This window comes from Diabrotica virgifera, chromosome 2, assembly GCF_917563875.1.
Source record: "Diabrotica virgifera virgifera chromosome 2, PGI_DIABVI_V3a".
NCBI classification, from domain to species: domain Eukaryota; kingdom Metazoa; phylum Arthropoda; class Insecta; order Coleoptera; family Chrysomelidae; genus Diabrotica; species Diabrotica virgifera.
Window position 1 is genome coordinate 74,226,041 of NC_065444.1, and position 27,189 is coordinate 74,253,229.

The 27,189-nt window shown below is 32.3% G+C and overlaps 1 protein-coding gene across 1 annotated transcript in view; it reads left to right on the forward strand.

Moving 5' to 3' along the window:
• The first annotated feature begins 6,502 nt into the window (after positions 1 to 6,502).
• Positions 6,503 to 27,189, forward strand: part of LOC114329491 (zinc finger protein 160-like) — a 59,175-nt gene continuing 38,488 nt past the window's right edge. The window contains exons 1-2 of the mRNA XM_050643790.1: positions 6,503 to 7,714; positions 7,776 to 7,901. Of these exons, the coding sequence (XP_050499747.1) occupies positions 7,600 to 7,714; positions 7,776 to 7,901 (241 nt within the window). The 5' untranslated portion in view covers positions 6,503 to 7,599. The remainder of the gene's footprint in view (positions 7,715 to 7,775; positions 7,902 to 27,189) is intronic.

Sequence of the window (27,189 nt, forward strand, 5' to 3'; positions counted from 1 at the left end):
CCAATTTATTGTTGATGTAAAGTGGACTTTAATAGTTCATTGAAAGAACTCGCAGATATTTTAAATTGCGTAGTTTGTTATATGCGAAACTGTCCAGCGTCTTTTCGCTGCCAACTCTGAGTTCGAGTTCAAAAAGTGGTTCGTCTGTAAACGGTCTTTATGCGACTTCTATTTAGAATACTGTGGTTTAGAGATGCTGTAGCCAGTCCGACCCTGCTATAGTATTTTTACTACAAAAACGATATTACGTAGGTCAAAATTTTTGACGTAAGAGAACTGTCAAAACATTAGATTGTGACTTTTCTTATTGCCATGTTTATTAGAAAGTCACATTCTAATGTTTTGACAGTTCTCTTACGTCAAAAATTTTGACCTACGTAATATCGCTTTTGTAGTAAAAATACTATACCTTTTACCTTAGAGTATGGAAAATTTTTTACCCTCTCCCTGGAGTGACCGCAACGAGAACGAAACTGAAGCCAAAACCAAGTTAGAACCAAACACGAGTGCCAGTGGCGTATCGCGTAGGCCAGAAGAAACTATATAAAACTACATAATTAAATAATATTGCTCGTAGGTTTAGTTCAATTTTCTATTTTTATTAATTACACCATATTATGCATGGCTTACATAGAAAGATTGAAACAAATAACAGTATTTTAGTATGTTGAACTTTTATACCCACTCAAAATTAAACAGGATTAGGAATTAGGGGATGTGACGAAAGCAAACTGTTTGAATTATTGATTTATGATAGATATCTTTATTTCACATAGGTCGCAAAATTTCGGCTTCCAATACTATATTTAAATTTAAATTAATTTTTTCGAATTCTGAGAAAAAAGTTACAGGGGTGAAAAACCAAGAGACAATTTAGTGTGATTTTTATTTTCAAAGATCTCATTCAAAAGAAACTTTTTATTTATTCTGAGGGACTTTCAGCCCTCGGTAATAATTTAGTCCTTCATTCTACGTTTAAATTTTTCAAAAGTATTACTTTTGAAAAATATAGGGCTTTTCATTCATAGTCATTTGTTTCGAGCTTCTGTCATGTGTCACATAATATTAATATATTTACGTCATACGTTATTGGTATATAACAATGATACAAACTAGAGACGTATGACGTAGATATATTAATATTATGTGACACATGACAGAAGCTCGAAACAAATGCCAATCGATGAAAAGCCCTATAGGGCTTTTCATTCACAGTCATTTGTTTCGAGCTTCTGTCGTGTGTTACATAATATTAATATATCTACGACATAATTTATTGGTATATAACAATAATACAAAGCAAAGACGTATGACGTAGATATATTAATATTATGTGGCACATGACAGCAGCTCGAAACAAATAACAATCTATGAAAAGCCCTATTGGAAAAAAATGAACACCATGTCAGTGGTAATATTTTCCAAATTGAATATTCGCTATCTTTGTCGTACAACGCACTCAGTCGAACAGAATGTGCTGACAAGACAGCGGCAATTTTAGATATTTGGCACGGCTTTAGGAATAATAATAACGTTTGATCCAAAATTATTGTCACCATAGGTGGCTCTCAATGACAGAGATAGATATACAGTGCATGTCTGTTCTTAATTCAGATATACTACTTTCCAGTTTACGTCAACTTTGCAGTGCACGTCAACTTAACAAGAAAAGGTAGGTTATGTAGAGATGTTGGTGGTGGACATATACAGCATCCTGTTTGATTTTATTTATTATTGTTACTTATAATTGTGTTAATTCTTTTTATTTTAGATTAAAGTTCTGTGTTAAAGGCTTTGACTGATTTTTTATGTTTTATAACGTTAATCAAAATTAATTGATAAAAATTCAGATTAAAGCAAGACATACGTAATTTTTTGCACGGCTAGCTTTGATCCAATAATTGTGTATCGCTCGTTATCTTGAGTTGTTTATTAAATAATATTGATAGTGTATTGGCTAAAGAATTTAAAGGCCGCGTCTCACCATCAAATAATTTGATCAAACAGTTTGAGCAAACTTGACGTACTTGAGGAAGTACGTCAAAGTGACGTCACAATTGCAGTTTTTTTGAAATTCTAAAAATCTGTGCTCTCACTATCAGTCTAGTTTGATCAAATTTTTTGTATTGAGTTGTCTAACTTGTTTGTACTTTATTTAAAATTAAAATTTTTCATTATTATCCACAATGAACACTCAGGATGTGACGTCACTAACTGTCACTTTCAGTTTGCTCAAACCAGTTTGATGAAATTATTTGATGGTGGGACGCGGCCTTAAGACGTGAAATTAATAAAAAGTTATTTATTGTTTATTATTTATGGAAGATCCCAAGCAGAGACTACACCAGGATATATATTGTGATATAAGCATTTTGTTGTTAAAGATATTCAAAATTTATCTAAGCGTTCCATAGTAACAATATATTATTAAAAAAATCACTTTTCCTCTTTTCTCGATTAAGTATTATCTTTTATGGCATAGTATATAAATTATTATAATCACTGAATACATAGTTAGTGAAAAATTATCATATTAATTAATTGAATTAATAATTTAAGCGATGATACAAGTAACAGTTATCCAAGAACATTCAAAAGTCATCTCAAGTTAATGGTGACAATGTCATTGTCAAGTAATGTTTATAGTATTTTTACTACAAAAGCGATATTACGTAGGTCAAAATTTTTGACGTAAGAGAACTGTCAAAACATTAGAATATGACTTTTCATTATTGCCATGGCATGTTTATAATAAACATGGCAATAATGAAAAGTCACATTCTCATGTTTTGACAGTTCTCTTACGTCAAAAATTTTGACCTACGTAATATCGCTTTTGTAGTAAAAATACTATATGTACGTATCCATACCAGTGAAAACTTTACTACATATAATTTGCCGTGTAAAAAAAGAAAAAGTAGAGATAGCCGTAAAATATTTGCGCCTGTGCTCTTAAATAATGTTTTTACATATAAACAAAGTAAAATCAAGCAATAAAATGTTTAACAACAAAAAAAGTCAATAATATGTAATAACAATATACGCTATTAATTCCATTTTCGAAGTTGCCACAATATATTTTATAATTTCATTTATTTCGTACCGTTTCGTACCTACACCACTGGTAAAATGGTGATTTTTTATGTTACTTTTAATTTTACATGTAAATTTTTCTCATTTTATAACTTAACGATGTAATTTTAATTATGTAATAAGGTACATTGAAGTGTTAATTTTCAAATTATTAACCATTTAAGAGGCAATATCTAAGAATATAGGAGTATTTATTGAATTTTCATCTACGCACACATAACAGAAATATTTATTTACCTGTAAAATGTAATTCGCACTTATTTCCTGTTGCTGTCGCTTTTACAACCGTAAGCCGAACACATCACCATTTTAAAGAGTTAAAAAAATTGCTAGTTTTCACTCAGAAATCGCACAAAAATCACTAATAAAACTAGTGGTGTCAAACATCAATGAGAACCAACCGTATTAAAATACGGCTTCACTTCCGTTCGAAAAAGAGATGGCGTGATAGTTCTCCAGAGAGAGAAAAAATTTTCCATGCTCTAAGCCTTTTACCAACAGTTGCTTGACAGCCAGTGACAGGTGTCAAGATTCCGTTTCTCGTGCGTGCCGTCGTCGCGGATTCTGTCTAAATCTTGACTCGTTGCTTAGGGTCGTGTAATTTGGGTTGCCTATATAAACTTGAATCGGCGAAATGGGACTTTTGAGTTATTTAAAAAATATTACATACAAATAGAAATTGGAAAATTATTAATTTATAGATATTACAAAGAAAAGGTATCTAAATGGTTTTCGAGCAAGTCATGCTGTATGAAAGAATTTTATAAATAATAAAAATTTGCTATACCTATTACCTAATAACCACTTCAAAAATTCACATTGTCATAAATAAATTAAATTATGTAGGTAGATTACTACCTTTTTAGATGTACTTACTGAAAAGTTATTACTATAAAGATTGATCTGTGGCTATGCTTGACTTAAATAAAACAACGATTAGATAATATATAAAAAATCACAAATTTTATTAAATTTGGGAAAGTACATATCATAAATACAAATACCATGTTAAAAAGTATTTAAATAACAAGTATTTATAGGTATAGACTCAAAATTCAAAATAGATATTAAAAAAATATTTTTGTCATTCATGCCTTACAATGTGAATTTTTAAAGTGGTTATGTATGTACATATGTAGCAAAATTTTATTATTTATAAAATTCTTTCATGCAGCATGACTTGCTCAAAAACGTTTTTAGGTACCTTTTCTTTGTAATATCTATAAATCAATAATTTTCCCATTTCTCAGAAGTTTTCGAAATATCTAGGTAGACTATTTACAAAATCTCGTGAACCTGACTCACTAAATTGGATACGTCAATTCACGAACCAAACATTGGAATCCGACATTACTGAAAAGATCAGGTTGTAGATAGGACCCTGTCGCACAATTCAGTACGAAATTAAAATAGTCTAAAATCGTTTTAGAATTCATTTTTATTCGGTTATGCGTATTTTCAAGGTTCACGAGGCTTTGCATCATCTGTACCTAGTACCTACATTGCACACCACAGCCATATGAACATTATTGTTATTAATAAATGAAGAATTAGATGAACTTTAAAATACTTATTTAGTTCAGTGAACCAGAAAAAAAACACAAATTGTATTAAAGTGATGTATATTTTTTGAAGTTATACTTCTTTACCGGCGATATGAGGGTGAATTTTTATATGTTAAAACCTATGATCCCGGCGCATGCGCATTATAACTTTGTTCTGATTGGATGTTCAAATGACATGTCAAAAATTATTCAATATGGCGGCTGTGGCACAGCTGTGCTGTAGTTTGATTATTTATGGTTGTTGCGTTTTAAAATTTGTGTGAAAAGAAACAACAAACAAAAGTTAGTTAATAGTTATAATGCCTTTTTAAATAGTATTCATATACCTATATTTTTGGACTTTTGGACTATTTTGGACAAGGAAAACTCATTCTAATTTGGTAAGTAGTTTTTATTATAATCATATTGTAACAAAACGAGCGTTCGGGTATTTATTTACGACTTTATTATTTATTTATACAAGTTTACTTTACAAACTTTAGCTTAAGACCAAACTCTATTTACAAATAGCACAGATTTTTAGAATTTCAAAAAAACTGCAATTGTGACGTCACTTTGACGTACTTCCTCAAGTACGTCAAGTTTGCTCAAACTGTTTGATCCAATTATTTGATGGTGAGACGCGGCCTTAATGCTTTGATTTACATACTTAATTTGATTACCAACAAAAGTTCTACCAATCTTCATCTAATATATTGTTTTCTTACTGTTTTGTTATATTTTAATATTTTCTTCCACAAAATTTAAACTACATAATTTAATTATATTCAAAACAACTGTCAAACAGTAAAACGTTGTTACCCTATTTTTCCACATGACAAATAATGTGGAATTGGACGAGTGAGTCTAGGCTTCGATTACGAATCAAAGCGCCCCGAAATTCACGGGTTCGATTCCCGATGCAAGTTTTTATTTTTTTATGTATTTTATGATTGTAAGTATATTTGTTATATAGTTTTTTTTTCAGAAAATGCGTATTTAAAATTTTCGCCAACAATTATTATCGTTCAGAAATCATTTTTTCTTTGTGGCATTTTTCAATGTGTTTGTGTGCGTTTTATTCTTTTATTTTTTTAAATTTTTGGTATTGTCTTAAAAATCACATAATATGTAGTAGAAGTATAACTTCTTACGTGCGTACAAAGTACACACACATTCTTTTTTTAAATGTTATTATAATTATTAGGTAGTAGCTACATTGATTTGTATACCTATACATTTGTAATATTTTTTGAATAATAAATAAACAGGCCCATTTCGCGATTCAAGTTTATATAGGCAACACAAATTACACGCCACTAAGCAACGGGGATCTAGAATCGAGTGTCGTCCATCCTAGAGAGAGACAGAGCTTGTCAGGGAAAATTTGACTTCTTCATTGGTTGGATATTATCATAATGACCAGAGTTGCCAGATGTGGTTTTATAAATCCCCCACTTAGAAACTGAAATTCCCTCAAATTGAAGCTCAAACCCCTTAAATTTAAATTTTTGACGCATTTTAATAAATTAGTAGTCAAATGTAGAGAACAGTAAACCAAAATTATACTACTTATCAACAGAAGGCCTTGGAAATATAATTCATAGGTCCTATCGTCTTCGATTATATGAGAGTATAATTATACAGTTCTACGTATAGGGTAGGTGGGGGCAAAGGTACGCATTTTCTAAATTTTCATCTCTAGTGAATCTCCTAATGCTTGAATTGGCACAGGGTATAGATGAAAGTGAAATTGATACATTTTGTAATCATATTAGGCAAATCGAAATTCTTCAATATTATTTTTGTAGTGTTGATAACTTTTTGAAAAAAAAAATGTAAATGCGTACCTTTGCCCCACCCAATGGGGCAAAAGTACGCCTGTGCGTACTTTTGCGGATTTGAGACATTTTGCAATTAAGACAAAATTAGCTGATAGAATATCAAGCTCAATTTGATATTCACTTTGAAGATTGACTTGAAACATGCATTTGCCAAGTCTACCTCACTGGGGGCAAAGGTACGCACTGCGAACGTTTGCCACATTTCAACGTTCGCAGTGCGTATCTTTGCCCCATTTGTGTGAGTACTTTTGCCCCATCCGGCAACCAATAATATATCTAACCTCAATATGAAACTATGCACATATGAACTTCAAACTGTCATGTAGAAGAAGACTTCTAACAATAAACTTTCAACATGCCTAACCAATAATAATCTGAGTTTGAAAGATTAAGAATTAGAATCAATCAATTTTTAAGAAAAATTAGATCAAAAGGTACAAAAATAATTTTTATCCCATCTTTGTTGTTGTGTTCGCCCTGATTGCGCCAAAGTTTCTCATCCAATGCTACTGAGTAGTACAAACATATGCCACAAGATGTTGTCGCCAACATATAAGAAGTTACTGAAAAATGTAAGTGCGTACCTTTGCCCCGTGCGTACTTTTGCCCCCACCTACCCTATACGCAAATTTAATTTACCATGACCCTTTAAAATATCTCATAATTATTGTCCCTCCCCAACCATTTCTGCTTAGAAAAATTCCTCTAGACGCTTTCAAATTACTCCAAAATTATGGAAAAATACCCCAAGCTGGCAACGCTGACTATCACTATAAATTTTTTGTTTACGAAAGATGGCCATTATCTTCCCTCCTTCCTCCTTCCCTGACTATCGCTATCTCATCCTGGGGTCATTAAATTCACTTCTTGCCCATTCCATTTCCATCGGTGTTGACTTAGAGCATGGAAAAGGGGGTATAAAATTTTCCATGTTCTAGGTGTTGACACTTCTTTGACAGTTCATTGGTGTCGTCGCGCCGTAATTGACAGTTCGTTCTTTAAAGTTTAAAACGTAATGTTCTAAAAACAACCCTAATATACTAGAATTATTAATATTAAAGTCGTTAATCTAATCTAAATTAATTTTATTGCCGTTTATATTTAACTTTGATTTAACTATGGAATTTAAAGTTGAAGTTAAAGAAGAGCATGATGAATATAACCAAAAAACTGTAGACCCTCAGATATGTCTGGATCGCCTCAAAAATGAAAATGAACCAGAAGACAACTCAGGTAAGAGAAGTAATAAAAATTAAGTCGTGATAAACAATTTGATGTAATTGGTATTTATTAGCAATGGAAGTAAAACCTGAAATTAAGAGAGAATTTACTGAGAATGACCAAATATATATAGAGAATCAGCTATGTACATCCATAGAACTTGGAGACTTGAAGAATGAAATAGATGAAGATAACTCAGGTAAGACAATAAAAATTAGTTTAAAACAATTTCTTGTAATTGTTATTTATTAGCAATCAGACTAAGGCTCTTGTCCCATCAAAGCTATGTAACAGCGATACAATGTGGTCACGGTGGCCATGCTCTTTCTTGTTGAACCTATGGTTTACATACACTATGCTCCCACCAACGCTCCGGGAAATTCACATTTCAGCTATTTCAGTATCGAAAATTAGTGAAAAAGGAAATCATGGCACAACATGAACAGGAATATGCAGTAGAACCCTGCAAATCCGAACTCCGCAAATCTGAACCCCGCTAATCCAAACCAACGAAAAGTGAAAAAATTTAAAAATCTCAAGACAAAAACTTAAAAACTTGTTTTGTATACAGAGTAAAACCAGAAAAATAAACAATGTAGGATTAATAGGACTTTGACATTTAAAATTTCTTAAAAATAAATACATACTTTAATATGTAGTGCTTATAAAGGTTAAATGTAAACTTATTTCAGTTCTCTCGTAGTCAAGAGCCCAAAAATATTGTCCACACTCTTGCGAGAATGTTTGGCGACTCAAAATCAACGACTGTGAAAGCTTTGAATTATGAGTTAGGCTAACTTTCGGATAATCCGAACTATTTGGAATCCGAACAGGCTGTCCCCCCAATTAGTTCGGATTATCGGGGTTCTACTTTAATGAAAAATTAGTAGATGCTGTGGAAGAATAAATTTGTAAATTATACATATTTTCTGCAATAAAATTAATCATTATTTATTTACCTTATAGTTATTAACAGTCTTTCTTCAACACTCACACTTCTTCAGAAAGTATCTTTATTTTGGATGAGAGGACTGACTTTTCCAACCAGCTCGAAAAACAGTTCTTTTGACATCAGGTAAAATAATTTGAACTTTACTGGATGTATGACGAGTTTTTTAGCATCAACAAACATTTTTTTTTTGGTTTCTTGCAATAAAAAGATGTAGCCACCATTTCCTTTTCTAAACTGTTTCCTATTTTTTTATTTTTTAAGTATCAGTACATCACAATTAAATCATCTTCACTTGATGATTTGTAGAGATGTAGAAAATATTTAGCTTTGATGGGACAACTCCATGTCACCTGTTGTGCGCTATTTAAATTGTGTTGCCATCGGTTTGCTGTTAAGTAGCGTTGGTGGGCCAAGGCCCTAAGAGCTAAAATTCAAGAAGAGTTTGTCAAGGATTCATAGAGAGTCAGTTATTTAGATCCCTAGATTTTAACACTCAAATAATGAACCAGATGAAGATAACTCAGGTGTGAGGAATCTAAAAATATATATCAGTAGTATTTTGTATTTTGACAACGAAACCTGATTTGGGCTTCGAAACGTTAATAAAATCATTTTTTCGGTAAAATTGTGGCTTATTTCCCATTGAAAATAGTTGATTATATATGAAGCTAGGACAAATAATCCCCACAAATTATCCCTGGACAAAAGAATCCCCAACAAAAAATCCCCACATAAAATTCCGGAGATCCCCAAGAAATATTTGCTGCTGGATAGTTCTCTAAAAGTTTTCCCGTGAATGCCACTGACAAATGTTTTTCAGCTTCAGTGCATGAGAGTTATGGCAATCTCCATGAAACCGCACAAAGTTTTTTTCAAAAATCGTGGAAGATATGACGAATGAGCTAAGGCTGTGGTAATCATGTTGTAATATTAATCGCTTAAATCTTTTGCTCATTTTGCTTTGAATAACTATGTTCAAAACATTGCCTCTTCCTGATGCTAAATGCTTGTCTTGAAAACAATAATCTTGATTGTAATGCAAAAAAACCTGTTCCTTTTTGTAAAGAATACAGCACACATCTTATGGAAAATATAATGTCCCTCAAATGCAATAAAATTTACATGAATAGATTCCTCTCTAAATTACGATCATTTCATATCATTGATCCAAGCCTGAATTTTTTATAATAATGGAGTAAATTGATATAAATAAATATAAAATTAAATAATAGTGTAGGGAGTTAGAGAGAGACATACTTAAGTTACATACATAAGTTAAGACCTACATAGTTAGAGAGAGAAAAGAAATTTTGTGAATAAGTCTTTTTTGAATGAGTTCATAAATCTTAAGGTCTTATCTTATTTCTTGGATATTTTGTCCAAAAATATTTGTGGGGTTTATTTGTCCAGGATTTTTTGTCCGGGCATTATTTGTCTGAGGATTTTTTGTCCAGGGATAATTTGTGGGGATTTTTTGTCCGAATCCCAAATATATAGAGAGGGAACTTATTTTTATAGCTTTCATTTAATCTATAATAAATACTGTTTCCTACACTCATGAGATATCATCATCATAATCATACATCTCCAAGTGGAGCAAAGGGCACCTTGCAGTGTTTCAAGTAGCATGAGGAATGATGGTGAGGTTGCTAGTCCCACGCATCATCTGTTGAGTTCTGTCCAATTTTGTTGACTAGTTTTCTCCATTCTCTTCTGTTTTTTGCTATCTTTTTTGCATCGTTCCATGTTAAATTATTTTCTTTGAGTTCTTTCTCTATTGTTCTTTTCCACATATAAGATGGTCTACCCATTCTTCTTTTGCCTTGACATGAGATATAATAACTGACAACTAAGTTTCTCATAAAGTCTCATTTAAAAAACTCATTTCTCAGAAATTTTAATATTCCATTTTCTCTTTTTGGTCTTGTTATACAAGCACATTCCCATGCCAGTTTGCCCATCCATAGAATTTTCGGTTTATGGCATTTACAATTTCATATATCTGTGGTACTAAGGCAAAACCCAATATGTTAAAAATTATCGATTTTTCGTTTTTAATACCAATATGTATATTGAGTTATGAAGAATATGATGACAAAACCCTACATGGCTAAACGCATCCATGTAACCAGTAGATGATAAAATTAGTTTCCGATAGGTCCACTATTACAACACTGCGAACTTTTAAACTCATCTGCTGCAAAATCACGTTTTCTGACATATCGGGTTTTGCCTTAGCATCACAGATATTTTATACGTCATTTTTATTAATATTTATTAAAAACATCATTCTTATGGTTTTTTTTGGTTAGGTTCAACAATAAAAATAAAACATTTTGCTAAATAGTGGTTTTTCATTTACTTATACAGGGTGTCCCGGAAAATAGTGCGTTCCGTAAAGGTATAGGTAGAGAGCACCATGTAAAGCAAAAAACTCTTAAAACATTTTTTTCTAAATGCAATCGTTTGACCAAAAAATTAAAATACATTTTCGTATGCAAATTAAAATCTTGCAACTCTGTGAGGTACGAAAATTTAAACGTAGACTTCTTTTTAGTAAACATACAACAGATAGTTTGGAATAATCCTGTTTAGTCTCAATGCCGAAAATGTTTTCGAATCGTGAGTTCATTACCTATTATGTTATTGTTGATTAGTTGTGGTAGATCACTATTAAATGGAGAGGCTTACTATAATTTCTTTCAAAATGTTTTGCCGTTATTTCTCGTCGTTATGAGTGAATGTGCTAGTGAAAGTGTAATAATTTTTTTCAAGTAAGTACTACTTAATTATTTTAGTTCACAAGTAAACAAATTACTGACACATTATCAATCTGGTGTATTTAATTTCCACTGTGAACTATGTAATTTAGTCAAAGTCCTCAGCATTCAACACATTTAAAGCTTACTAAATACATAATACCTACTAGTTCAGTTAAAAGTAGTGTTTTTGTTTTTATTTTAATAGTAGATTATACCACGAGTCAATAATGATGGCTATTATTCCCGAGGAATATTTACGAACCGAGCCGCGTTAGCGGCGAGGGAGTAACATTCCGAGGGAATGAGAGCCATTATTGCGAGTAGTATACTCTACTTTATCTACGACAAATTAATTAATTTAAGATTTTTAATGAACAACTTTATTTGTTAAAAACATTAAAATTAGTAATAGTACAATTAATAAACTGAATTGGTTGAGAATCATCATTAACTTTAGTAGAGTTTTTAATACAAATATTTACATAAGGTATTAAGGTAGATGCTGTTGCTGTAGCTAGTTCTACAATTTCTGGTGGTGTACAATTAAAAGATTCTTCATTTTCGTCCATCTCAACACAAACTGTCAAATATACTATTCGTTTGACAGTGACACTTTTTGAGGTTGATTATTTTGTTTCCGTGGTGAATTTTGTGATTGTTGTGCCAGAGGGATTAATAGCTATTAATCCCGCATTATTAATCCCTAAGGGATTATTATATGGCATTATATTGCAAACACCACAAGTATAATACATATATCGCTACTTCAGTACAAAAGGGCCACAAATCAAAAAATACGAAAATCGCGTTTATTAAAAAAATCTAACCTTAAGCAGTCATATTTTTATATACCACTGAAACCCCCATGTATTTTACGTTTTTTAATATCGAAATAACACTTGCGCCCTTTTTGCATTTTTGTGTTTGAAAGAAAAAATATGGACAAAACCGCCACTTTGTTAGTTGTGTCCTGGCAGTCGAAGTGAACGCACGTTTCCTTTGTGCTAAAGAGCCACATTTCAAAAAACGCTAGTCGTTGTTACCCTTTTTATAAACGAAAGTGCCACATTCCAAAATACGTCCGTTTGGCACAGAAGATTCACGTAAGTACATTATTATCTCTTAAGCAAAAGAGATGTGTAACGAAATACTGTCATTTTATACAAAATATTCGCATAATATATATTTTTTTTCTCAATCAAAAAGGATGTATTACAGAATACGTTCATTTTGCTTATGATATTCTCGTAGTTAGTATATCATTTAAAATAAAAAAGCCATATATTGGGATACGACTGTTTTGCATTTTTTATGACAGTCAAATGTTATTATTAGAAAGTAAACTGCCGTTGTTTTATTTACTTGCACAGTAGACTCTTTATAACGAGAACTGAAATGGCGGACCAAGACTCTCGTTATAAGCAGATCTCGTTATATCAGACAGCAATAATATTGAAATGTTTTGATGCCTCTTATGTAGTTTATTAACCCCTTAATGTACACGCTCTGATACGAGAGCGTGCCTTATTGGCAATTTTGTACACGCTCTGACACGAGCGACCATTAACCCATTAGACCTATTTATGGGATACTAAAAGTTTAATTTTTTTCAACCATTAAAATTTTTGCTTAAATTGTAAGAAAAAAATTTACCCTGTATATTTTATGATGTAGTAAACTGATTAATACACTTTGTTTGATTATATTACAAACACCCATTCAGTAAAAAAATTATAAACATTGGTCAAATTTTTTTACCTCGTCTAAATTTACTCATAATAATGAAAATTTCATTTCGGCACTATTTTTGTCTCTCTATGGGTTATTATTGTTGAGTAAGGTTTATTACATCCGATAGTCATAAATAAATCTGGTAAAAATATATTGTTGAACAGTAACTATGAAGTTTACCTCGGAGGTCCAGATTTATTTATTATATCTAATAACTTGCCCTAGGAACCGTTGACAATTGATACACTGAATTTTGTTGAATTGTTAAAAACTGTTTTTATTGGAGACACTAAACAGCTGTAAAACATTGATACCTTTTTGATTATCCAGCTAGTGTTAAGACATTAAGTTATAAATTGTACCTTTTAGTAGTAGTTTTGGAATTAACTTTTGTTATTTTTGTAGACTGACATTGTAATATTTTTTTTGATAAGATAAGACTTTTTGTAATAATTTTACTCAAAATCTACATTAATTAGTGACAAAACCATTGATTAAAATGTTTGTTTTTTTGGTATGTGTCCGTTTATTTCAAATTCCTATCATGACATAAGAAATATTTTTTATACAAAAGGGCCATATCTGCTAATATCTCTCTCAGGAAAATACTTACACTCTATCTAAATACAATATCAGATACAGTTTAAATTTACCTTTCTATCAATATATTACTTGCATATAAATGATAAAAAATAAAAGAAAAATGAACCAAAAATAAATATCAAAACTTTGAGTAGCTCCTCTGTAAAAACTGTGATTTTGATTTGTGGCCCTTTTGTATTGAAGTAGCGATATTATGTATCAGTCGTAGATAAAAGATGTTTAATTCGTTTAAAATTACGCAATAGGTATTTCAATCATCATCATCAGGGCTTTTCATTCCAGGTGGAATGTTTGCCGCTCTTACTTAGAGCTCTCAGATTCGCTTATTGCGGTGAATCACTCCGCATTCCACTTGTATGTTGTCAAAGTTTGTTGTATGACTTGGCTTTCGTTACTATTTTCTTCCACTCATTTCGATATGTGCATAGTTCCCTCCAGTTTCTCACTTCCAGAATTTTGATATCTCTCATGACCTGGTCCTCCCATCTCTCTCTGGGTCTTCCTCTTGGTCTTTCAGTTGCCGGTTTCCATTTGGTGATCTTCTTAATCAGTCGGTCGTTTTTCCTTCTTTCTATGTGTCCCAGCCATCTCAGCCTCTGTGATTTAATAAATCTAACTATATCTTCTCCCTTCATTATGTCTCTTAGTTCATGGTTCATTCTTCTTCTCATTTCTCCGTTGTCCATTCTTATCGGGCCCATAATGCGTCTGAGGATTTTCCTTTCGAATATTCTCAATTTTTCTTCATCTTTTTCCGTGAGGCACATTGTCTCAGCTGCGTACGTAACTACTGGTCTGATTGCAACTCTGTATATTTTCAGTTTTGTATTTCTGGATAAGTTCTTGTCCTTCATAAGCCTATGATATCTCCAGTATGTTTTGTTGCCTGTTAGTATTCGTTCCGTTACTTCTTCACTTCTCTTGTTTTGGCCATTCACTATTACTCCCAAATATTTAAATTGTTGGACTCTTTCAAAAGTGTAGTTTTCTATTTTGATTTCTCTCATCCTGCTATCTTCTCTTCTAGAGCAGAGTAGATATTTTGTTTTTCCTTCGTTAATTTCTAGACCTCTTTTCCGTACTTCTTTTGCCAGGATTGTTACTGCTTCTTTTAATCTTTCCTTGTCTCTTCCCATAAGAACTAAATCATCTGCATATGCAACTATTTGTGTTGAGGAGTGGGCTATAGTTCCTTTAATTTTGCTGGCCTTGACTGTTCCTTCTACTGCTATGTTGAATAATTTGGTTGACAGGGAGTCGCCTTGTCGCACTCCTGTTTCTATTGCAATTGATTTTGTGCTACCTTCTTCTGTTGTTACTTTGGCTCGAGCTCCATCCATGGTCATTTTTGTTAATCTGATTAATTTTGCTGGTATATCTTGATTTTTCATTTCAATAAATAATTGATTTCTTCCAATGCAGTCAAAGGCTTGTCTGAAGTCTACTAAGAGGATGTGGAGTTCTATGTTGTGTTCGTGGCATTTTTCGATTGTTTGTGTAACTATGTGGATCGCATCTGTAGTGGATCTGCCTTCTCTGAATCCTTGCTGGTAGTCCCCAATTTTTTTCTCTGTGAATTGATTAAGTTTTTGTTTGATGAGGGCTGTTAGAATTTTATATGTTGTACTCAGTAGAGATATTGCTCTATAATTGTTACAGTTTGTTACTTCTCCTTTCTTAAATATTGGTATAATTCTGCCTTCTTTCCAATCCTCGGGCATTTCTTCTGCTTCCCATATTCTAACTATTAGGTTATAGATGCTTGTTAATAACTTTTCCCCTCCGTTTTTAATTAGCTCATTGAGAATTTCATCTGGGCCTGGTGTTCTTTTCTGTTTCATTTTTTGAATGATGGCTAAATATTCATCATGTGTTGGCATCCCTATTTCATTATCTCTAATGTCTTCCATTGCGCCTACCTCCTCTTCCGGGCTTTCTTTGCATCTATATAGTTCTGTGAAGTGTGTTTCCCATGATCTATTGTCAATTTTAACTACTGGTCTGCCTTTTCTTTGTTGAGCTTTTAGGTATCAAATAGTTTGGGGCTGTCTTTACTATTCATTTCTAGTTCCTTTAACAGCTCTTCGATCCACAGTTTTTTTTTGTTCTTGCAACAATTATCGGCTGCTTTCTTTTTTTTTATATTCGTTTCGATGATGCACTTCTTTAGTTGATATCCATTTATCTCTTGCTTGGTTTTTCTGTTTGATTTTGTTTTCGCATTCTGCATCAAACCACTCTTTCCTTCTTTTTATTTCCCTCTGTCCTAGCAACTCTTCAGCTGAATTCAAAATGGATTCTTTTATATTTTTCCATATGTCCTCTGTGTTATTTGCTTGTGTTAGGTTTTCCTTTAGGGTTGTCTCATATTGTTCTCTTAGTTCCTGTACTTTTAACTTCTTCAGATTCCATCTTCTTTTGTTTTGTCTTGTTCTCTCTGCTTTAATTATCTTCATTTTGATTTCTCCTATTACTAGAAAATGGTCTGTGTCCGCGTTTGCTCCTCTATATGATCTGACATCGTGCATTATTGCTTTCCATTTTTTGGATATTAGTATGTGATCTATCTGTTTGCCATCTGTTGTGCCAGGTATCAACCATGTTACTTTATGCTCTCTTCTGTGCATGAAGTTTGTACTTATAATGTAACTGTTTGTTATTGCTGCTAGTTGGCATAATTTTCTTCCGTTATCGTTTGTCTCGTCATGAATAGTTTCTTTCCCTGCTACTTCCTTATACTGGTTTTTTTGCCTACTTTTGCATTGAAGTCACCAACCATTAGTACTATATCATTTCTGGGTAATCTTTCATATAATTCTTCCAATTGTTCATACAATTCAATTTTATCATTTTCTGGTGCATTTTCTGTGGGTGCATATATGTTTATGATTGTCATATTGGCTTGTTTGTTTTCTACTTTTATATACGACATTCGTCCATTTATCGCTTTAAATTCTATAACTTTGTCCCTAATCTTACTGTTAACCATGAATGCTGTACCGTTTTTTCCTTGCTTGTTTTCTCCCGAGTAGTATATTGTGTAGTTTTTCTTTTTGATATTTCCTTCTCCCTTCCATCGTACTTCTTGTAGTGCTAGTATGTCTATTCTGTATCTTTGCATTTCTCTTGCTACCTGTTCCATTTTTCCTGGTCTCAATAATGTTTGAACGTTCCAGGTTCCTACTTTTACTCAATTTTTCTTCTTGGTTTTTCTTTTTCTATCTCTTTTTCTTATGTTTGATTCGTTGTTCTTTTTCCGTGCTAGTTTCGTTTTCAGGTTTTCATTCATTTTCTTTACAGTCTCTTTACATTCCATAAATGCCTTTTCCATATTCGTTTGCCGGTATGTTTTAGTGATAGTAGTCGTTTGTTCTTTACTATGTGCTAATTTTACATACAATCTCAGTTTTTTGGCTTTGTGCCGGAATTATGTGCAGTCTTGGTTATTTTCGCCATATTTTCTGATTCATTTTCGTCATCTCCTGGTGATCTTTCCGTATATGTTCTTCCTCTGGGTTTTCCTTGAGGTGTTTTAGTATTCATCATTTCGCTTTGTGTCCTCTTGTATCCTAAGCTTTCCACAATATATGTTTTGTCGTTTATTTTTAGCTTATTATAATTTAGCGATGCCTTCTGACCCCTTTCTCTTGCTTCCTTTAAGTGTTGTTTCAGTATTTTTCTCTGGTCTTGTATCTCCTTGGAATAATCTTCACTTAGGTAAATGTCTGTTCCTTTTAGTCTTTTCGATTGGTTCAATATTTCAGTTCTTTTGGAACCGCTTTTAAGTTCCAGTAGTATTAATCTCGGTAACTGTCTTAGGGGATCTCTTTGTATACCAACGCGTTTTATGTCTATTATATCTGTGTGTTCATTTAGTGGAACTTGGATTTTAATTGCCATATTTTGTATACTTTTTATCATATCATTTTCTTGTTCACCTTCTTTCTCTGTTATACCGTATACTATAATATTTTTCTTTCTTACCTCTCTTTCTAGATCTTCTATTCTTTTTTCGTGTACTTTATTTTCTGATTTTAATGCTATATTTTCAGCTTTTAATTCTGCGATTTCCAGTTTCATGAGCTGTAAATCATTTTGCACTTCATTTAGTTTTTGTTCTATTCTTATGCCTCTATTATCCATACAATCTAATTTTTCACTCATCTTTTTCATCATTTCCTCCATCTTTTTTTCGACTATGGATTATTTTTCTAAATCTCTAGGCTAGCGTTAGAATCTTTCTCACTTCGACGGTTCGTAAGACTTTGCTTTTATCCAATCTCAGAGATTAGAATTTTACTATTTTGTTACGTAGCGTAAAATGAGCCACACCCGTTTCAACCACGCGGAGGTGTGTCCACTTATTCACGCACCAAAAATATTCGTATTTTTCGGAAGTATTCTTATTTTTATTTACTGTAGATTGTTCTTTTTATTTTAAATCCGGCAACACTGCTTAAAATTCAAGCAGAACTTCGCCTCTGCTATACTGGTTTTCTTATCTGCTTGACCGCTTAGCTTTTTGTAGTGTTCCAATGTTTATTATTATCACCCACAATCGTTACCTTATAAAAAACGCTGTTCTGTTCATGTTTGTCTATTTCCACTTTTTTTGTCCCAATAGAACATCTTCACTTTTATAATTTACGTTTCGCACTTGCTTTGTATTTAAATTTCACTACACCACGCGATATTCGGGGAAAATGCAGGAGTAAATTTAAACACTTTATTTGCGTTCCAATGCCACGTTGCCAAGTCTCGGTATTTCAATACATTTAAAAAAAATTATAGTAAACAAAAAAAAAACGAATAGTAAATACATTAAGTACTATTAGGTTGGATTATTTTAAATACATGTAGGTAGGTACTGTAAATCACAAATAAGTTCTTACTATCTGTTATTATTCCGTAATGCGTACGATCGCGATGTTGCCAGGCAATTAAAATTTCTAAACATATAAATACAGGTATATGGAAAACAATGTAATCTTTTTTTGGAAACGGTTAACTTTAGAAAAAAATGCTATAGGACTTTTTTGTTCTAAATTGTGTATTCTATCCATACCTTAAAGGAACGCACTATTTTCCGGGACACCCTGTATGTACAAACATGTTGATTTTTCATGATTGCCTTAAAAACATACGTAGCTATGGAAAAATGATATCAAATTACCAGTTAATGCGAAATGGATTTTGTGATATTGAAAATCTTATTGCTGTTTGTGAGTTTTAAAATGGGTCAATGTAAAATGTTTCCTGTGAACATTTGATTAGATTAGATTAGATTAGATTTTTTAATTATGGATAATCCCATTCAGAAATTGAGAATATGTTGCAATAATGGTCATGATGTAGAGTAAGAAATATAGTACAGAACAGAGTAAGATAAGTTTGATGATCACTCATCACAAAACCTAGTAACATAGGAAAAAGTAAAACAACTACAGAAGATCATTAAGATATATAAAGGCATTAAGATATGTTATAATTAAAAATGGCTGTGCAACTTATCTAGAGTTAGTAATCTGTGGAGTGATGTTGTTTGAAGAGGTGTATCTAGATCAACATGCCACATAGAGGCCTACTAATTTCGATTGATACTTACAAAGTAAGTTATACAGTTGAAAAAATCAGTAAGAACTGTTCTTGAAAATTTTTATTTTGTTTCAGGCTAAGGAAAAGCCACTTTTAATACATTCACGAACACACTTCACATGTAGCCACGTCTTCTTGTAGAGTAAGTGACTTCATATAGGCAGTCGTGTCTGTGAATGTGTTAAGATTACAACAAAGGAAAAATGGATTAAAATGTTCCAAAGAGCATAAAGATTGGGCACATTCACAATGAGATGCAATACAATGGAGTGATAAGTTCAGATTTGAAGTGTGATTTGGGGATAGTAGGAGACATGTTATTTGTAGGAAAAATTGAAGTTTTTCATCCCGACTCTCTCAAGAGACATGTTAAATTTCCTGCTTCTGTGATGATCTAGGGCAGCATATTGTCTAAAGATGTGGGAAAGTTGCATTTTATTGCAGACAAATACATGAACCTATTTACTTTTATCAATTATGGACAATATAATAACATATCGCAAGATTTTGTCTTTTAATAGACAATGTAGGTTAGCAGGTTTAAAATCTATGAAATACAGTGGTATACCATCTCTGGAATGGGTTTGTAACAGTCCCAACCTGTCCCCAAGAAAACTTCAACCAATAAACCAAAAATTGCAAGAAATATAAGATTAATTTATATCAGAGTTTTGACAGAACTTAGTAAAAATTGTTTCTCAAAGGATTTTAGATGTGATTAAAAATAAAGATGATATTAATCAGTGGTGCACTTCCACATTTTTTTGTTAATATTACATTCTATGCGTTTTATAATTTGTTATTATTTTTGATTAATCGTTTTCATTAATTTAAAAGATATTTTGTATAATTATTATGGAAATTAAAAAATGTTCAATGAATTAAAACTTTTAAATCTAACGTTGGCCCAACTGACTTGGGAAAGGGGCTTATATAACTGGCATTTAGAGATTGGCAGTTTTGTTTAGATTTGGTTAAGTTTTTCTGTACAAATAGCATCAGACCTATCAGGCTCAGTTTTTCCTGTCCAGTTTTGCCATGTTTAGGTCTAAAATACTACCATCATGAGCCTCCATACTATTGGTATGGATCCCAGTCCTAAGCTAGCCTATAGTATCATACATAATTTTTTGTATAGAAGCTCATTTCCCTTCTGTAGGAATATGGAAAAAATTCTAGTTTATAGTGGCGATTTATATGACTATGGTTCGTTTGATTTTATCCTGATTTACAACTTCGTTTGCTACATGCCAATTTTCTAATCCCATGGTATGGTCTCCAGTCTAGTGTGCTGCCATGTGCCTAGTATCAGTTTTGACTGTTCTATCTAACTCAAGGAAAGTGGCAAAAGCTCAATATTTGGGGTCAGAAACGACTGGATTCTTCACCCTGCTCATTTAAACTCTGTTTTTTTCTAGATTCGTAATAGTCACCTATTTTTGGGCTGTCTCTTTTTTTCCTTTGTCCCACTGTTAATTTTTGTTCCCATAAGTTAAGACAAAATGTCAGGCACAAGAGTGCAATCTTACCATGCTAAAACCATTGATTAAAAACTATGCATAGAAAGCTCTCCTCGTGGCAACCAAAAGACGTATTGACAATTAGATGGCACTACCCGAAAAACGTATCGACATTTTTCTCAGTCTCTGTCTGACTTGCGAGTAGTTAAGATTAATGTCAGAGCAGAACTTACCGTATTATCTACTAAAAGCTGCATATTTTGCTGTTATGACAAGTTAAAGCACAATTTTGTAAAAAAATACTCACATTTTAGATAAAGTGGCCTCCGTAACGCATAAGTGTGTTTACGCGGGATGTTTTGAAAGAAACGACAGAACAAATAATGTTATATCTTTCTTTAAATTTCCCGTGAAAGATCTAGAACGAACAAAAATTTGGCAGAAAAATTGCGGGAACATTGATATTACATTTATGGCTGTCAGTGACCTGAAACAGAGGGTAATTTGTGAGCATCATTTTGCAGAGCAATATATTTATCAAAGTGGCCAAAGAAAATTACTAAGAAAAAATGCTGTTCCTGTAAAATTTACACAGTTATAAACTGATCTAGGTGAGTACCTACTCATATCTTTAGAAACATTTTTGTTTGCCTAAAGCGCTTTGTGAACAAGAATAATACTTATAATATTAAAATATATCTTATATAAAATCATTGCAAACTGAGTGATTTATATATCTTTTTATACAATTAAATCAAAAGAGATTTTTGTTATTAAAACGTTAATCGCCAGTTGAATAAAAAACATTAACCTCCCAGGCCACCTCGACCTTTTTTAAATTTACATCAATATTTAGTTGTTTGAATATATCTCAGAAAAGTTGCAGTATTATGTTTATGTTTGTTGCGGCACATTTAAGTGCCGCAGAACCTAAATAGTACAATCATTCAAGCTTAAAATGGATCCAAACCTCGCAATTCTAATTGCCTTAGGAAACTTAGAAAAAAATTGAAAATTAATAAATGGAAGCAGTTGTAGACATCAATATGTTTAAACATGCTAATTTTTGTGGTTTTTTTACAATGTAACTAATAGTTCGATATTTTTATATGTAACTACCCTGAAAAACTACCCCTCATACAGTTATTAAAAAAATGGATGAGATTATGAAATCATTTTATTTTCGATCTTAAATAGAAAAAATATATATTATTTAAATATAAATAACCTAATACAAGTTTTTAATTTGAATCAACCCCTAAAAACTACCCCTTCGCATAAAAATTGGGGGAAAATCTTTTTGGAAGCTTGAAGTAACGGAATTCGTTAAGAAAATGAAAATTAATTTTTGCTTATGATATATTTAAAAAATTTGTATCCCTTAAAAAAAGTTTGAGGGAAATTTAACTTTTTAAACTTTACATTTTGATGAAAAATATTTATTTTACAGCATTAAATTAAGTATAAAATTAATATGATTTTTAAAGTATATATCAATAATTTAACTTCAACTTCCAATTTCGTCTATTTCTTCAGCATCAACTTCCCTTTCTTCGTGGTCGACAGGAGGGCAATTTTGGCAGCTATCACCAAAGCAAGAACCGCAAGATTGATTGCAATATAATTCAAGTTTGCGACACCCACAAGTTGAGCCGCATCCTTTTTTGAAATTGCAAAATATCATTTAAAGTAGTTCTTCTGGTGCAGGAATATCCGTCATTTTGTTTGTTACCAAGGTGCCATTCGCTTTTGTTCATCCCCAATCAGCAAAATTGAGAGTATTGTTACCCGATATGTAAATACAAAGCAGACACTGCATGTATAATAGAATAAATACTCCAAAATCATCAAAATTTAGACGCTCCGTAATTTTCAAACATCACTAGAAAAATATATTTGTTTTTTTAACAATAACTTGGCTTCCCTTTAAGATTTTTGCATTCACTCTCACATCATTTTGTAGGGAATTTCATAAGCTATAAGATCATGAGAGCTGAAATCTTTCTAGACCCTTTTGTTCAGAGAATTTTAATGATAAAGTGCTAAAAAGACGCTCCCTTTGCATTGAAATCAATACTTTAAATGCTTATATCTCGCTTAATTTATAAGCTACGTGAGTTATCAAAAAGCAAAATTTTCAGTATAAAAAAAGCTAAATTTTTGCTCAAAACACTTTTTTCATGAATCCAATAGTTTTTGAGATATATTGAAAAATGACGTATTTTTTTGAAAAATAAAAAAAAAGAAATTTCGTTAAAACAAGTTTTTCAAAATGTAATTGTTCTAAATAATCCAAACTTTTGTAACGTATTGTTGGAACATAAATAAAGTTAATTTTACAAGGGCTACAATAAATATTAATTTTGACGCACATGGCATACATTTTACCGTCATTTTTTCTTTTATAAATTCGATGTATTTGACTAATTTTCTTCATAACTCGTTTAATTTTCATGTTAGAGGCATTTATCAAAGCTTACACTGTTTTTTTATTAAAGAAAGTTCCAAAGCATATATACAATATACAATGTTCTTACGATATAGTAATCAAAGTCGGACGTTAGGTGGACGTCCATTGGACATTTGACAACGTGGCATTTGGACTAAACTAGGACGTCCTATTAAGGTCCAATTTACGTCCCCTAGGACGTCCGATTAAGGTCCAATTTACGTCCGATTAAGGTCCAATTTACGTCCGATTAAGGTCCAATTTACGTCCCCTTGGACCTTAGATGGACGTCCAACGGACGTTCGGTAGCGCGACATTTGGACCAAAATAGGACGTATAAAGGACGTTCCTCGGACGAAAACGGACGTCCAAGGGACGTCCTTAAAGTCCGTGAAGGACGTCCTATGGTCGTCCATTGGACGTCCTTGTGCTATTAGGGTTATTACTCCCATACAAATGCATAGCGATCGCGGTATGCTAAAAATGCCACGCAACAAAATACATTGGAACATCATGCGACATAACAACGGGCAATATTTAGCGTTTTATTTGAGGTAAAATCGGAATTCCATAATACAGCTTGCAAGCGCGTTAAAATTATTTGTGAAAATGCTGAATGCTACCCTTATATTGTAGCCTATTACGCTAGACAATGGTCAGACCAAGCCCCTCAAATTTATTTTTCAATCTTATCAAAAATTTCACTAAATGTCTTCACCGTCCAGACAAATAGCACTTACACTTGAGGGTCAAAGATATGTAAGTGAACACTGAATTCGTTTTTATCTTACAGTGAGCTATCTATGTGTATGTAGTGGTTCCATGACATCTCGTAACCGGACAAATGGTAACGGTCAATTCGTAACAGTGACAGTTCGTAACGGCGACAGTTCGTAACTATACAAAGTGGTAACGGACAATTCGTAACGTCCAAATTGAATTATTCTGTTTATTTTTGTTAACGTGGAAACTAACTGTTATTACAGTTACAAATGAAATTATGTTGATTGAATAACATGTAATTGAATACCCCAAGGCTATATCCAATCACAAGGTTTATTATAATAACAGGTAATTATAATCTTTCTTTTACAAAATGTTTACTTAGAATATTGGGAATGTCTAAAGACGGTTGTCGGCTTAAAGATTTCACGAATTACTTCATTATACCTTTGTCTACATGCAAATTTAAGGAACAATAAGAGGGATAAACTTTAAAAATATTGTTAAAAGTTTGTATGTATTTAAATATTTTTTGGTGTTTAAAGACTTTTAATACATTCTGAAACACGAAATATAAAATGTGTTAACATTCTTATCCCGGTACTGATTCGTTAAATTGCTAAACATAATTTCAATTATAACTGTAATAACAGTTAGTTTTCCACGTTAACACAAATAAACAGAATAATTCAATTTTGATGTTACGAATTGTCCGTTACGACTTTGTATAGTTACGAACTGTCGCCGTTACGAGTTGTCCGTTACCACTTGTCCGGTTATGAGATGTCTGGTCACGGTATGTAGTAGTTATTAATAAATGGTAAAACTATAATTACTCAGAGTTCTTCAGTTTTCTGGGCTATCACTTAAGGCAACTCTTTTTTCCCTGTATGTATGCATTCTTTGGACGATCATATGATGATATGTGTGTGTTTTGGGGGAGAAGTGTGTCTATGGGTATATATGTATAGGTCATGTTTGCATGACCTCCACATAAATCAGTACCATATTTTCATTCATTTGTGGCATGAGTTGGAACGGCTGCATCACAGGCGTAGTTGTGAAGTCCATTTGTATATTTGCTTATTTCTGGTATATTTATTTAAATTTTGCTAAATTCAATTATTAACTAATCGCAGGTTGGTTGATGCATTTTCGTCATCAGCTCCCGGACCGGACTATTGGTTTATTTTTATTTATTTGATTTTTGTTGTCGGTACACGTTAGTGTTGCCCAAAATCAGTCTTGGTCTTGCAGTCTTGGTCTTGTTCTTGCGTTTTCGCAAGACCAAGACCAAGACTTACCGTGCAAGATTTGAGCAAGAACAAGACTAAGCCTGCAAGACTCTTGCGTCTTGCAATTAGAACTGAGGGTCTTTTATGAAGTATATTAGTTCGGGTATATTCTTAGGTAGGCACTCTATGAGAAGCAAAAAAATTTGTAAAATTGGACTTATGCGCCTTACGGATAATACCATAAACAAACATACATTCTTCGCTCTGAAATAATTAATTGTCCAGGTTTTGAGAATAGCCGCCCTCCATTCATAAATTAATAGGTCTGGATCTCGTGTATGAAAAAAAGTTGATTAATAGCAAGCTGAAAATTTGTTAAGAGCTTAAGGGTGTCTAGTCGGACAAACTTTGATATATGGGAACACTGGAACAGGGGAAGTTTTAATTGTGGAACAGGTTAAAAATTTTTAACGGTCAGAACACGAAAACGGCACATGTATTTTGTCCGACAGAACAGACTTAAACTCTCCGAACAGAGATTAAACTCTCATGCAAAAATCAGACTGCTATTTATCACCAAATGAGCGTTTTAATGAGTGGAACATGTAGAATATGTCAAATGACAGGAATTATGATAGGTGATAAATAGCAGTCTGATTTTTGCATGAGAGTTTAATCTCTGTTCGGAGATTTTAAGTCTATTCTGTCGGACAAAGTAAATGTGCCGTTTTCGTGGTCTGACCGTTCCAAATTTTTAACCTGTTCCACAATTAAAACTGCCCCTGTTCCAGTGTTCCCATATATCAAAGTTTATCCGACTACACACCGTTAAGCTATTAACAAATTTTCAGCTTGCTATTAATCAATTTTTTTCCATACGCGGGATCCAGACCTATAATGTATCGAAACTTTTAAAAATATGTCATATGCTGATAAAAAATATACCTACAATAAGTAGTTAATTTTTTTCCTTAATTAGTTTTGTAGGAATTTAAACACATAAAAATCATATCGATATATAGAATAATAAGACTATTATGTATGTATATTTTTTCTGCTGAGTGTGATTACGATAGGAGACAGACTATAACAGATAATGCCGTGCCGTCTATACCGTGTAACCAAATACATACCCAAATATTTAGTCTACGAGGCATTCAACAAAGAAATATTTACAGTGAAATACATGGAAAACAAAAGGACATTCATAGCAGTTTTTTCTGTAGGTAGTTAAATTAAACTAGTCATTTGTTTTATCAATCGACTCACTGTTCTTTTGTTATGCTCTTTGGTTGCTATACACTATTCCAAGAAACGGGTCATTTTTAGTCTCTCGAATTTTCTAAACTTGTTCGATTTAAGTGGTTGATAATTTGATTTTTTATTTATTTGATTTTAATGTTTGGTAATAATATAGCCTTGTTCTGTATAAATATCGCTGTAATAATATTGTTTCTATACAGGTACATTTGTCATTGGACACTACCAATCAAACTGTATTTTTTTTTCTCAAAGTTCGCATCACCCTGTGAAATATTCTAGCATTTATAAAATATTGAAATTAAAACCCAACTATAGCCTCATATTTTCTTAACATTTTGTTTTTTTGATTCATTCGCTTATGTTGGATAATAAAAAGTTAGGTACTTTTTTAACTAGCGATGTTTTTCATCAATACAGGGTGTTTTTAAATAAGTATGGCAAACTTTAAGGGGTAATTCTGCCCGAAAAATAATTTGACAGTTTGCTTTATAAGTGTATGTTCGCAAATGCTTCGTTTCCGAAATAGGGGGTGTTAAAATTTTTCTTACAAACTGACGATTTATTGCTCTAAAACCGGTTGAGATATGCAAATGAAATTTGGTGGGTTTTAAGAGGTAGTTATTACGCATTTTTGACATACAATTAAGAATTTAATATTCACCATTGGCGCGCATACGGGTAACATGACCCGTTTGTTTAGAATTACCCCTTAAA